This window comes from Heteronotia binoei, chromosome 5 (genome assembly GCF_032191835.1).
Source record: "Heteronotia binoei isolate CCM8104 ecotype False Entrance Well chromosome 5, APGP_CSIRO_Hbin_v1, whole genome shotgun sequence".
Lineage (NCBI taxonomy): Eukaryota > Metazoa > Chordata > Lepidosauria > Squamata > Gekkonidae > Heteronotia > Heteronotia binoei.
In genome coordinates, this window is record NC_083227.1 from 41704866 (window position 1) to 41718657 (window position 13792).

The 13792-nt window shown below is 48.5% G+C and overlaps 2 protein-coding genes across 2 annotated transcripts in view; both read right to left on the reverse strand.

Annotated features, from left to right (window-relative positions):
* Positions 1-1665, reverse strand: part of GABBR1 (gamma-aminobutyric acid type B receptor subunit 1) — a 42275-nt gene extending 40610 nt beyond the window's left edge. Inside the window, exon 1 of the mRNA XM_060239306.1 lies at positions 1388-1665. Coding sequence (XP_060095289.1) covers positions 1388-1642 — 255 coding nt within the window. The 5' untranslated portion in view covers positions 1643-1665. The remainder of the gene's footprint in view (positions 1-1387) is intronic.
* The window catches only part of LOC132571993 (gamma-aminobutyric acid type B receptor subunit 1-like), a 188857-nt gene continuing 176729 nt past the window's right edge, over positions 1665-13792 (reverse strand). The window contains exon 6 of the mRNA XM_060238785.1: positions 1665-1786. Coding sequence (XP_060094768.1) covers positions 1665-1786 — 122 coding nt within the window. The remainder of the gene's footprint in view (positions 1787-13792) is intronic.

Below are 13792 nucleotides of genomic sequence, written 5' to 3' on the forward strand. Positions count from 1 at the left end.
CACCGAAGCCACTTCAGCCCACCTCTCATCCATTTGCAGCCATTACAGGCTGAGGTTTAGTTCCATGGCTGTCCAGGCAATCTTGCATCAAAACTGCTGTGTCAGTTCCTGATGCCAACCCACCCTTTTGATTATTAGTCAATCCCCACAGGTATTGGGATATGATATATCCCACTGAGACACTTCGGTGAGAAGGGCGGGATATAAGTCCATTAAATAAATAAATAAATAAATATAGCCCTTTAAAATAAGAATATCCTTATTTAGTGCTCTCCCAAACTGACTGCTGCTTCATGCTAGCGTCCTTGTCATGTTCCCTCTCCCATTCTCTTGATACAGGCTCATCCCTGCATTAAAAAATGTGCTTCTCGTCCCTCTGTTCCATCCACGCCTCATTCTGCTAAAAGTCTCTGCTAAATGTCTGCTAAAAGTCTCTGTGCAACTCTTCCTCACGATCCCTCTCCCCTCAAAGGTTACTGCAAGCCTCATCTTATCCACTCATGTTCTGACCCTGCTCTACAAACTCTTCTTTTGCTGTATCCTTCCCACTACTCATCCCCGGTTCCTACTGTCAGTGGCACCCCTCCTCCCATCTCCCCTTCTGCCTTTCTTTCACCTTGCTGCCAGCTTGGCTCAGGGTAACCCTTGCCCAAACACTCTGCAACTCCCTTTCCCTCAGTCGTCACCTTGTAGCCCTTTCGGTTTTGACCAGGAGACCCCTTACCCTTCTCCGTCCATTGCCAAAGCCCCACCCCAGCCCCACTTCCAAGGTCTTTTCATCCCTTCTTTGAAGTGGCACAGAAGATTGGGGCATCCCTGAGGACAGAACCAACTCCTCGCCCACCCCCCCCCCCATCTCACCACCACTGCCAGAGCTCCTCAAGCCCCTTTGCCTGTCCCATCTGCTGCAGCGTTTCTGTATGATCTCTGGAGACCACGACAAGAAGGGTGCATACTGAACAACTTCCAAAGTATTTGCCTGGGCCACTTACCTGGCTGGTTTTGGCCACCAGGCATAGCACCCACCTTGCTCAATTTCTCACCAGTGTCCCCAAGCTCTGCAGCCAACCCCCACCCCCACCTCACACCGTGCAACACTATCCCCCCATGACACCCACCATAGGTCTCAATCTCTCAATCTCAATTGTGAATTTAGGGGGAGGTATTTGTGAGTTTCCTGCATTGTGCAGGGGGGTTGGACTAGATGATCCTGGAGGTCCCTTTCAACTCTATGATTCTCCCCTCCCCCTCCCGCCAGTTTTCCTTCTGCAATGCCGAGAGAGAGAGACCCTGGAGTGGCGTGCCCCCCCACCCCTCCCAGCAACCCACATTATTTCCAGGGCGAAGGCGCACGTGTGTTGGGGGGGTGGGGGTGTTGTCTTCTCACCTCGCTGTCGCGGGGGTCGAGGCGCAGCTCGTAGTCGGGCAGGATGTCCCTGCGGCTGTTGACGTCCTCCAGGGCCATCTGGGCGGCGGGCAGGCAGGCTTGGCCCCCCGGCCAGCCGCCGGTCATGGGGAAGAGCGCGCCGATGTGCAGCCTCTTCTTGCCTGCGCCCAGCGGAGGAGAGAGCAAGAGCCAGCCCGTGAGCACCAGCAAGGCCGCCTGGGGGCCCCCGGCGGGGCGCGGGCCGGGCAGGGCCATGGTGGCGCGGCGTGGCCGGGGGTCAGGGGAAGGAGCGCGCCTGCTGCTGCTGCTGCTGCTGGGGGCGGCCAGGGCGCACGGCTGCACGGCGCGGCGGCGAGGGCGCCGGAGCCGGCTCCTCCATGGCGCTGCCCAGCGTCGGTGCTGCAGTGAGCGAGCGAGCGAGCGAGCGAACCGGGAGGGGAGGGAGGAGGGGGCGGGGGGGGGACTGATGTCAGCGCTGAACGCCGCCGCCGTCCAGGGCGCCGGGGGAATGGCAATGAGCCCACCGCACCACCCCGGGAGGGACGACGGGCGGGAAGGGGTGGACGCCCCAGGGAGGAGGGGGCGGCGGAGGAGGACGGCGTGGTGGGGGGGGGGGGGGAAGGAGAAAGTGCTGGAGAGGCAGGAAGAGAGGTGAAGGCACCTGGGGTGGGGGGGACAGCTGGCGAAGAGAGTTGGACAGAAAGGGAGGGGGCTAGGGGGGAGCCAGTGGACGGAGCGGGGGAGAGAGGGAAGCACAGAGAAACGGCATCTGAGGGGCGGGGGGGGGGGGTAAGGAGAGAGAAGGAAAGAGCAGGTATGGTTGAAGAGATGGCCAGAGAATTGGGAAGTCAGGGAAAGGTGGGAAACAACAGCTAAGTGATAGTGAAGCTGAGAGAGGGAGGGATGGATGGATGATGAAAGGGTCATAGGGTTGCAAGATCCAGGTTGGGAAACTCCTGGAGATTTGGGGATGGAGCCTGGGGAGGATGGGATCCTCTGTGGGGTATAATGCCACAGAGTCCACCCTCCAAAGCATCCATTTTCTCCAGGGGGACTGATCTCTGTAGTCTGGAGATAAACTATTTCCAGGGGAATCTCCAGGTCCCACCTGGAAGCTGGCATCCCTAGCCGAAGTCAAAAGAAGGAGATGGAGGCATGGACGGGCTATAGGTCCAGGATGGTGACGAGGAGGTACCTTTTTACTAAGTGAGTTGTGGGATTCACTACTAGCGGACATCATGGTAGTCGCTAGTGTTGACAGCTTTGAAAGAGGACAGGGCAGATTCATGGAGGAGAGGCCCATCAGTGGCTAATAGCCAGGTGACTAAAGATAACCTCCACATTCAGAGGCAGTAAACCTCCTAATAGCAGTGGCAGGAGGCAACATTAGGGGAAGGCCTTGGCCTTTTTGCCCTGTTGGTTGGCTCCCCAAGCCAATTGGCTGGCCACCATATGAGACAGAATGTTGGACTAGATGGACCAGTAGTCTGATTCAGCGGGGCTCTTCTTATGAAGAAAAGGCAGATTTGAATGGAAGACAGGAGGGAGCATGGCTCAGAAAGGTGGCTGACACTTAGAGGATGAGAAAAAGAAATGGAGAGGTAGACAGAGCTGGGAGAAGAGAGAAAAGCATGACCAGTGGAAGAGCAGAGAAAGAGCTGATGGAGAAAGAGGTGACTGAAATAGGGAAGGTGGGGGGAAGTTGGAGGAACAGACATAGAACTGAGGTGAAGGTCTGAGAGACAGAGAAGGGGCACAGAAACTAAAACAGATGGTGCAGACGGGGGAAATAGAGGCAGAGATGTCAGGTGGGGAGGAAGGCTTGTGGACGCGAGAGAAGGTTGCATGTGGTGCAGGCAGAATGAAGCAGGAGAATGGGGACCGGGCAGATAAGCAGGGATGATGTGGGAGGAGAGAGATCAATGGGTCTGATCGCCTTGCTGACACAGAGGAAAGCACGGCTGCACCATGAGAGCTGCAGAGAGCATCGGGATGAGGATGCAACAGGCACGACTGACAAAGGGCAAATCATAAAATAAGTAAGAAATGATCGGGCTTCACAGCCACCAGAGCATGGCCAACAGCATCTCAGTCTCGCATGCAGAGGGAGCAATGTCTAGGTTGCTCGTCTTGCTTCCAGCCACTCAACAGAAACTCAAAGATCACTGCAGTGGAAGATAAAGGGGGAGCCCTATAACAATGAGCTGAATCAAGTCAATTAGCTTTGTTCCCTGTGGTGGGGCAGCTGGAGGGGGGGGAGGCAGCAGAGATTTCTGGCCTTGTGGAAGGCCTCCGGGAGGCAGGATTCCTAGGTGGCTCTGGAAGGGGAGCCCAGCTGGTTCGAGTGATGCTGTGTATGCTTTTTTGTGATGGTGGCAGGGAAAGGGAGGGGGGACTCTCAGCCTTGAGTCCTCGGCTCTTTTCCCAGCTCTGGGAAATGGGGAGGAGGTGGTGTATGTCACCAGCTCCCCTCCCTGCTGGTTGCTGACATTTTCCTGGCACAGACACATGCGGAGGTGGCTGGGAAAGGAACGGAAACAGAGAACAAGAATAAAAAAGCTTCCCTGTAGATCAATGCACTTTCCCCAGCCTCTTGCTAGCATTCACCTCCCTGCTGGGACACTGAGGCTTAGGGAGGGTGGAAAGGGCAGGGCAAAAAATAACCACCATCATTATAACGTGAGCAGAAGTAGGAATTAGCAACTCAGAACTCTTGGCACACAAAATCTGCCTACTGTACACCTCTTGATCCCACTCATCCCCCAGAGCTTTATCTGGAGAAACCAGAAGTCTGGACTCTCTGGCCTTGGAGATCTGTCCCTCAGATGCCCCACCCCCATCATTCTCTACTCTGAGCTATGAATAGAACCTCTTCTTCGAAAGATGAGGGAGCATGTTTGTCCCACCGAGAATTCACTGTGCTGGGTTGGAAGGGTGTGAGCGTAGAGCTGCCTCTGGCCATTTTGCAGCCTCCTGTTAAGGTCTGAAGCTGTCAGCTCAGAGTATGCACTCGATACAAACTACTTTGCGAAACCACCACTGTTCAAAAGGGTACATTTTCAGTCACAGAGCATCCTGGGAACAGGGAAGGGATGGACTGTGATGGCTGCTAAGCAATCTCTAGCACGGGGGTGTCAAATGTGGCCTGGGGTCTGAATCAGGCTCCCGTAGGGCTCCTATCAGGCCCTCGAGCAACTGGCTGTCATCTGCTTCCTTCTCCCTCTCTCTTGCTTCCTTCTGCATCACAGTTTGCTTTGCAAGGCTTGCCCAATCACACAGGAGCTACAGAGGGAAGCCTCTATTTTCTCCATTGGCTGAGGCTCCTCCTTTGGGGAGGAAGGGGGAGGAGGGATAGCTTGCTTTGCCAGGCTCTCAATCACACAGGAGAGCTACTGAACCAAGCTACTCTTCTTTCTATTGGCTGAGGCTCATGCCCTTCCTGGTCCCTTGTGGAAGGAAGGAAAGAGCCAGAGCTTCTTTTGCCCAGTTCCCTGGATCCCATGGGAGAGATACAAAGAAAGCACCATTAAGATCGAGTGCTAATGTTTTAAGGATGTTTTAAGGTTGGTTTTTTTAAAACTTTGTGTTTTTCTGTGTCCTTAATAAAGTTTATATCTCTGCTATCTAGTCATAAATGGGTACACACATGGCTCAGTCCAACCCGACATGGCTCGGCCCAACAAGGTCTCATTTATGTCATATTCGGCCCTCATAACAAATGAGTTAGACTCCCTTGCTCTAGCACCTTTCCACTGTCCCCAGATCAAGTTTCATTCTTTCCACGCTTGCCCTGCCTTCTCCCCAATGAAGCTTCAAGACAGTGGTGACAACTGACAGGAAGGTTTACTCTTAACATGGATAAACATATGGAGCAGTGGCCATTAGTCACAGGGTATAGATGGAACTCTCTGTCTGGGGCAGTGATGCTCTGTATTCTTGGTGCTTGAGGGGCAACAGTGGGAGGGCTTCTAGTGTCCTGAGCCCACTGATGAACTTCCTGATGGCACCTGGTGTTTTTTTTTTTTGCCACTGTGTGACACAGAGTGTTGGATTGGATGGGCCATTGGCCTGATCCAACATGGCTTCTCTTATGTTATCCTAGCTTCACCTACACTCAGGAAGGTGCTCCTAGTTCTTTCCTGTTTTAGGGATGCCGCCTCAAAACTCCTTGTGCTTTGGGAGATGCAGCAGCTGGGTCTTTTCCCATCCCTGGTCCTGTTGTCTGCTTCCACCTATCATGCAGCTCACCTGCAGACTTGCTCAGCACAGCAGGTGAATGAAGTGGCCAAGTGACAAGACCAACAGGACTAGAGAGGGAATGAGTGACAGGAGCATGAAAACATAAAGAAGAGCCCTGCTGGATCAGATCAGTGCTCCATCTCTTCCAGCATCCCTCTCACAGTAGCCAACCAGTTCCTCTGGACAGCCAACAACAAGAAACAGAGGCTGAGGCCTTCCCCTGACGTTGCCTGCTATTCACAGGTTTATAGCCTCTGAAAGTGAATGAGCCCTTTAGTCACTATGATTTGTAGCCACTGATAGACATGTCCTCCAAGAAACTGTCTAATCATCTTTTAAAGCCATCTATGCCTGTGGCCATCAGTATATCCTCTGGCAGTGAACTCCACAGGATCTTGCAGTGCTGGGGGGTTGTATAACTATGTGTTGTTCATGGGATACCCAGGAGCGAGTAAACCAAATGGGAAGCCCTTGGTTCTCATATGGTGTTGCAAGGATCACTCCTGAAGTGTGTGCATGTGCATAAGAGAGGGGTGAGGACTGATAAACCAAGGCTGCACTTACTCCCAGATGGGGATGACAAATCAATGGGAAAGACAGAGCCATGACCCGTGATGTGCTTTGAGAGAAGGACACCAGACAGGCAAATAGCCCATGAGAAAGCAGAAATGACCTCATTAGTTGGTCTGATGTCAGAAAATGGATGGGCAGATACAGTATGGTCTAAGGAACAGGAGGTCAGCACACTGACTTCTGAGGGAGTCAAAGTGTGCATCAGAAATGGAGTAGGAAAGACAGGAGCTGAAAATCTTTAGTGCTTGCCTGTTGGAAGGCCCACCTCACATTGAAGAGGGGGGCTGGAAGGGGAAAGGATCCTGATGCCTTATGGCATTTCCTTGCTTGACCACATTAGTGGTTTATTTCATTCCTTGAGAAGAATGCTACCAACAGTCAAAGGCCTGGGGCATATTTAGGTTGTGGAACTTAGAGACATGGGCACTCATTGACATTCCCACTGCAGATGCCACTGCCACAAACAACCCTCCCCCATGGCGGACAGTCTCTGCTGCAGCCACCATATGCATAACTGCTTGCTACACGGAATGCCACTATCCAGTTGTGAGTCTCCACAGAGCTCTGACCCCTCCCCACAGTGGCTTCTAGGAGAATGAAGTGATGGATGCTGTGGTCCACAATGGTACAACAGCCCTCCTCCACTTGCTGAGTTATTTAATATCTCATGACCAGGATAGGGAAGGATGTTCCAGGTATTGTTGCATATGTGCAGGCTCATATATTCTGGCTATGATTCAGAGGGGAGGGGACAACCCTTGGCAGTGCAATCCTCTCCCAAAAGCACTAAAGGACTGGGTACCAAAGGATTCCTTATTTACAAGAAGAGAAGAGATTGGATTTATACCCTGCCTTTCACTGGGAGTCTCAGAGTGGTTTATAATATCCTTTCCCTTCCCCACAACAGACACCCTGTGAGGTAGCTGGGGCTGAGAGAGTTCATGAGATAACTGCTCTTGAGCAGCTCATTTGATAACTGTGACTGACCCAAAATCACTCAGCAGGTGCACGTGGAGGAATAGGGAATCAAACCCAGTTCTCTCAGATTAGAGTCTGCTCTCCTAACCACTATACCAAGCAAGAAGTGCTCCTTATTAACAAGAAGTGTTCGTTGTTTACAGTTCAGTTTTAAGCAGTTACACCCATCTAAGCACAAGCTCTTTAGGACTGCACTGCCAGTTTATAAATCATATGTGCATCTTGCATTTCTTCCAGGGAGGTCAAACTGACATGTATAACATTCTCTTATTTTCTCCTTACAACAACTCTGTTAGGTAGATCCAGAGGGGTTAGCTATGTTAGTCTGTTTCTGCAAAATAGTAAAGAGCCCAGTAGCACTTTTAAAACTAACAAATTGTATTGTAGCATAAACTACAGTAAAATTTGTTAGTCGTAAAGGTGCTACTGGACTCTCTACCTGTTAGGTAGGTTGGGCTGAGAAAGAGAGTGCCTTGTGCATTAAGCTTCATGGATTGTGCTTCACTTGGTTAGCTGAACCTGTACCTCTGTGGTCCAAGACAAGAACCTTTTTTTAGATTCCTCATTTCCACTGAACATCTGCTACTTAATGCTGCTCCTTTCCTATGCCGACACAATGGGTGAAGAAAAAGAATGAATGGGAGGAATGCAGCTAATTATACACCCAGTTCTGTGGGTGCCTATAACGGGCAGCTGACAATGATAACCATTTGTCCTAGAGTTCCATTTAGAAATCAGCTTAGGAGAGACAGAGCACAGGAACCCCCTACTGCACTTCAACCCGTTTTGCTCCTTGTACAGCCTGGGAACCCTGAAATTCAGGGGTCCTCAATCAAATGGGGTCCTGGCTAAGGAATTAAATGCTGAGAGGCTGCAGAGGAAATGGAAAGTTTCCAGACGTGAAAAAGAAGAGCCTGGCTAACTTGTGATTGAACTGACCAGTGCTCCAAAGTTCATTCTTCAAGGTCCCCTCTGTATGGAAACTTGAAACACCATTTGGAGCAGAGATATGTGATCTATCTGAAATGCTATGAGGACTTGCTTCCTTGTGAATTGTTTGGGGAGCGGAGCAGCACTTGCATTAATTAATGATCGGAATGCTTGCCTGAAACAACAAGCAAAGATCGTCAAGAGGAAGATAGAACAGGAATGCTTAGGAATTGTTCAACTTTCCTTCAGCTGATCTTCACCTTAACATGTTAAAACAAGCTCATTTTGAACAGACGTTGCCAGATCTGGTGCAAAAAGATCTGTTTCAGAATGAGGCAACTGACCTTAGACCTGCTCACTGAAAGCAATAGGTTTACTTTTTCATTAAATTTGGATCATTTGGCTTACAGAAGCTCAGAGCACTCCGAGGTAGATGGAACTCAGCAAAAATTCCCCCTCCCCAAGAGATGAGTATTTCAGTCTGTGCTTGCTTACACAGCAGGAGCAGAGCTGGGCATGGCTATGCATGCTTACTTCTTTGCTACTCTGAGAACATCTCATCTCTGCCAGTAAATAGACTACCAGAATTACCATGTGCACCATTCCTCCCCCCACACCCTTTTTGGTGTCTAGTCATTGCTGACTTATGGCGACCCTGTAACGTAAGGAAAGCTACCTTCAGAGGTGATTTGCCATTGCCTGCTTCTGCATGATGACCCTGGTATTCCTTGGAGATCTCCCACCCAAATACTAGCCAGAGCTGACTCTGGTTAAGTTCTGATTGGGCTAGCATAGGTCAGGGCATGAAGCACCATGGGTGATGTAATATAACATGTTTGTAAGCACTTTGATTATTTGCCATTGTTAGGATAGTGTACTATAGTGGTTAATAAACCAGTTAAATGTATACATTCAACCCGGATTGTGCATTGATTCCACTGGAATTTTGAAAAGATCCTGACGTACTGGGAATGACTTGGAAAAGCTGAGCACAGTGTAATACTTGTGCTTTATCAAAATTTCCTGAACTTCTCTGGTAAAAACATCTTTGGGGAAGGGGGCTTAAGGGAAAGTCTTGTCAAGTGAGCAAGGGGATCTCATTTGTAGCTTCATGGTAGATCCTTGGTAGCAGTGTGGGGGTGGATCAGTTAGAGACTTCCTCAAGCCAGCAGGCTGGTGGAGAAGTCGAATAGAACCCTGGAGACCGTATTAAAGCCTTTTGTACTATGGGGAGCTCAGAACTAAGAAAAGACTAGCATGATGCACAGCCTTCATCAACTGTTTCTCAAGTGAAGGCTCCAGAGTGAGAGAACAAAGCCAGAAAGGAAGAGCCAGTTCACAAAAATGGATTCCACAATAAACCTGTTAGCTGTGGACCTGCCACAGATTTGTTATCACATAGTAACACAACCAATTCTCCAGAATCTGCTGTATCCCTGTGTCTCGATGGTACTTAGACCTCTGTCAATGGCCTATAGTGCTGGAAACTTACTGATATATTGCTCCAGTGGAAGATGTATGAATGGGATCATATGAATGCATGAAGCTGCCTTATACCATGTCAAGCCATTGGTCTGTAAAGGTCAGCACTGTCTACTTTGACTGGCAAAAGCTCTCTGAGGTCTCTTGCCTTTTAACTGGCAATGCCAGTGATTGAACCTGGAATCTTCTACATGCAAAGCAGATGCTCTGCCATTGAGCCATGGACCTACCCCTGGAATGGGGATTGTTCATGTGTTTCTTAAGGGTGTGGATCAAAAAGTCCTTGTTTAGAACATTGCCTCTGCTATGAACTCACTGGATAACTTCAGACCAATCACTGTGCTCTCATCCTCCTATCAGCAAAATGGGAATAATAATCTCAGTCTGTTTTATAGGACTGCTGTAAAATCACTGCCATAAGTGTTTGAAGGCATTTCATGAACAGTGAAATGAGCAATACATAATTAAGTATGACTGTGGTGTTTCAGAAATGTGCCATTAGAATCTGGTGGATTTTCCCTATTTAATATTATATGAAGCCACAGAGTGAGATCATTCATGAGCTTTGGAGATGGATGTCACTGAGATGGTGATGACATTTGGTCAGATGTCATTGAACAGCAGTCCCTGTCCGGAACTGATGTCTAGAAGCTGTGGTCAAGTGGAGGAGAGAGGATACATTGCAATTGAATCCAAGGATGTAATGCTAGACTGGGACACTGATGTTCCTTAGGAGATGGATTTAAGATAGATGAGGTTATTGTTTTCCTGTCTGATCAGAAAAAAGGTCTGAATCACTCCTAGTTCAGGCCTTTAAAAAAAAAAAGATTCAAGGAGTTTTAACTAATCTGCCTTTTCTTAAAGGTAAAGGTAGTCCCCTGTGCAAGCACCAGTCGTTTTCGACTCTGGGGTGACGTTGCTTTCACGTTTTCACAGCAGACTTTGTACGGGGTGGTTTGCCATTGCCTTCCCCAGTCATCTACACTTTCCCCCCAGCAAGCTGGGTACTACCGACCTCGGAAGAATGGAAGGCTGAGTCAACCTGGAGCCGGCTACCTAAACCAGCTTCCACTGGGATCGAACACAGGTCGTGAGCAGAGGGCTCCGACTGAAGTACTGCAGCTTTACCACTGCACCATGGGGCTACTTTGCCTTTTCTTACCTATGCTTTATTTGAAAGCTCTTCCCTCCTAAAACCAGACAGTGCATTACTCTGCTGATGCATGCTTCAATCCCTTTAGGGACTGACTACTGCAAGGTGTTCAATCGAGGACTGCTCTCGAAGACAACTAAGATGCTTCGGCTGGTGCAGAAAGCAGCTGCCCACTTTTCCTTTGGTATAGGGTGGCACCATTATGTTCAACTGATTTCAGGTCAGCTGTACTGACTGTCAATTTGTTTCCAAGTCCAGTTTAAAATGCTGGCATTAATCTTTAAATCCCTTCATGGTCTTATGACCCACATACTTAAAGAATTATTTCTGCTTTATATGAGCCCACATGCAAAATCTGGCCAGGAAGGCATTGCAGTTGATTCCTTCCATTTTTTTTCAAATGCAAAAAAAAGAAGGAAAAAAGGTCTGGTCTGGTCTAGAATCTTTTCGGTAGGTGCTCACTCCTTAGGAAGCAGCTTCCAGAGGTGGTGAGGAAAGCTGACTCACTTGTCTGCTTTCACAAAGGATATAAAACTTGTTTGCTCTTTTAAGCTTCTAAGTGGAATCTTATTAATATGAATCAGGCTGCTTTGTACTGTGCTTTATTTGTGTTTCGCCTGATATTTTCTGTTTGTTTTAAAGTGACCTTGAATGAAGGAGGGGGAGGAGAACCTCTTTCTCTGTACGCTAATATTCTTCAATGGCAGGAAGGTTGAAGAATCTCTAGATTTAAAAAGCAGTGGATAGAAGAAAAGAGACAGTCGATGGAGGTGTGCATCTGTGAGTTTCCTTGAGAGAGATTGTTGGAGCAACTGAGATAGGCTAGCAAGGAACTGTGAAATGGTTAGAAGAAGCTATCAGCTTGGCATGACCAAAAAAGCCAGACCTGGAGTCTACAACGTATAGGGTCATGCACTGGTACTATCTGAACGAATGCGCCACTGGCTGCATAGGCTTCCAGGTGGGCAGCCGTGTTGGTCTGAAGCAGCAGAACAAATCAGGAGTCAAGTAGCACCTTTAGACTTCTGTAAATGATCTAACAGCATTTTAGACGTACCTTGTAGAGGGGCTTTTAAAGTCACAACTGCAGGCTTGACATTTACCACCACAAAGAAGGGGAGAGCATCAGAAAACTTGAGGACAGAGCAAAACATGCGGTGCTCAAAATGCTAGTACATGAAGAGAACTCCCTTGGGAACTTGGGGACATCAGAGAGCCTGCTAGGGCAAGATTCCCAAGAGAGAGATCCATCTCCTTGAAGGAAAAAAGAACATTTGACTCCATTGCCCTGAGCTGAGGTTTGCATTTTCTTTTGTAGCATGACAAATGATGAACAATCTAGCCATTCACTACAACCGTAGGGCAAGATAACAATGAGCTTAGGGCACCTGCCGCCTGTCTTTAAACCAAGGCAGTGCATCAAAGCTGCTGGGAGAGAAAGGGACTCAGATGTCCCAGACACTTTTTCCTCTTCCATGAAATTATAGCTGTTTCTTTTGTACAACTATCTGCTCAAATCCCCCTTTGCTGGCTTCAAAGTATCAGGCAACCAAATGGAAAAAGGTATGTGAGAATTCTGCACACAGTGCCATATTATATGTCATACCTCCCTGAACTTGTATAGAATATACACAGAGCTGCACACATAAATACAACATAACCCAATTGCGATCTTGCAGACAAAGCCCTCAGATCTATTCAGAGCACACTAGGATATTTTTGAATCAACAGCAGGAAGCAGCAAGGCTGAAGGGGGAACAAATTACCCCAGTACAAAGAACCTTGGTCTAATACAATCCTGGCTTCATTGTTTGGAGGCAGGGTTGCCATCTCTGGGTTGGGAAATACCTGGAGATTTGGGGGGCGGAGCCTCAGGAGGGCAGGATTCAGGGCATAATGCCATAGAGTCTACTTTCATATTTTCTCAAGGTGAACTGATCTCTGTTCCCTGAAGATCAATTGCTAATAGCGAGAGATCTCCAGCCATCACCTGGAGGTTGGCAACCCTATTTGGAGGATATATGATGCTTTGGAGCTCATGTCTAGGATAGCGGGGAGTGAGAAGATGCCATACAGGTCTGCTTGCCTAGGGATATTCTACAGCATTTGCCAAAATGATGTTGGACAACAACACATCCAGACTCCCCAAGGCCACTCAGGAGGAGATGACTCACAGCAGGGTTTTTTTGTTGGTTTTTTTTTAGTCTCCCAAAGTCAATTCCTGGCAGTGGAGAGGAGGGCACAAACAGTACATCAGAGAGATCCTCCAGACCACAGAACTTCCAGCATAGGCAACATGTGGGCTGAGAGAGGAGCGCATCTCTCACTTGACAGCATCAAACAAAATTATGATCCGGAGGAAAGAACATGAGAAGGTGATAACATCCCTGCAACAAGCTTCAGACTGAGTGTGCATGCAAATGGGACCTGATGGCAACCGTGACCACACAAACAATGCTGCGCCAGAAAGTGCTACTGATCAAGAATTCTGGGCAGGTGTGCCCCGCTTTCAGAAGAATGGACTCTGCCCTTGAAAATCAACAGGTAAGAGGCATCAATGGCACATCGGGGGAAGGAGGGAGGGAACGAATCTTCCTGGGTACAATAGAACCTGGCTGACGCTAGAACTTTAATGCGTAAGCGAGGAAGGGAGAAAGAATGGATCAGGCCTTTCAGAGCATGATTCATGGTTTTAAAAAAGAGACTATTCTCTTTTGTAAAAAATATACTTTTAAAAACAGGAGGGAGCCGAATCTTACCCCAAAAAACAAAATGTAAGTTAGAAAGAGGTGCCTTCCCTCAAAGTCTGCACAGACGTCACAGTTTTTGACCCTGGAACTCAGCAATTTAGTCCCAGAAGCCTCGGGGACTAGTTGTTTTCCTCAAGTTGTGCAAATCCTCAGAATTACTCTATACTTCTGTCTTTCATATTTCAGAACCAAGCCCTGGCATTTCAAGAATAGATTTGGTAGCTAACTCTATGCTCACCAAGGTGTTCAAACAGGGGCCGACATCTCTTCTGGTGACAGAATCTATTTCAATTTAACCCC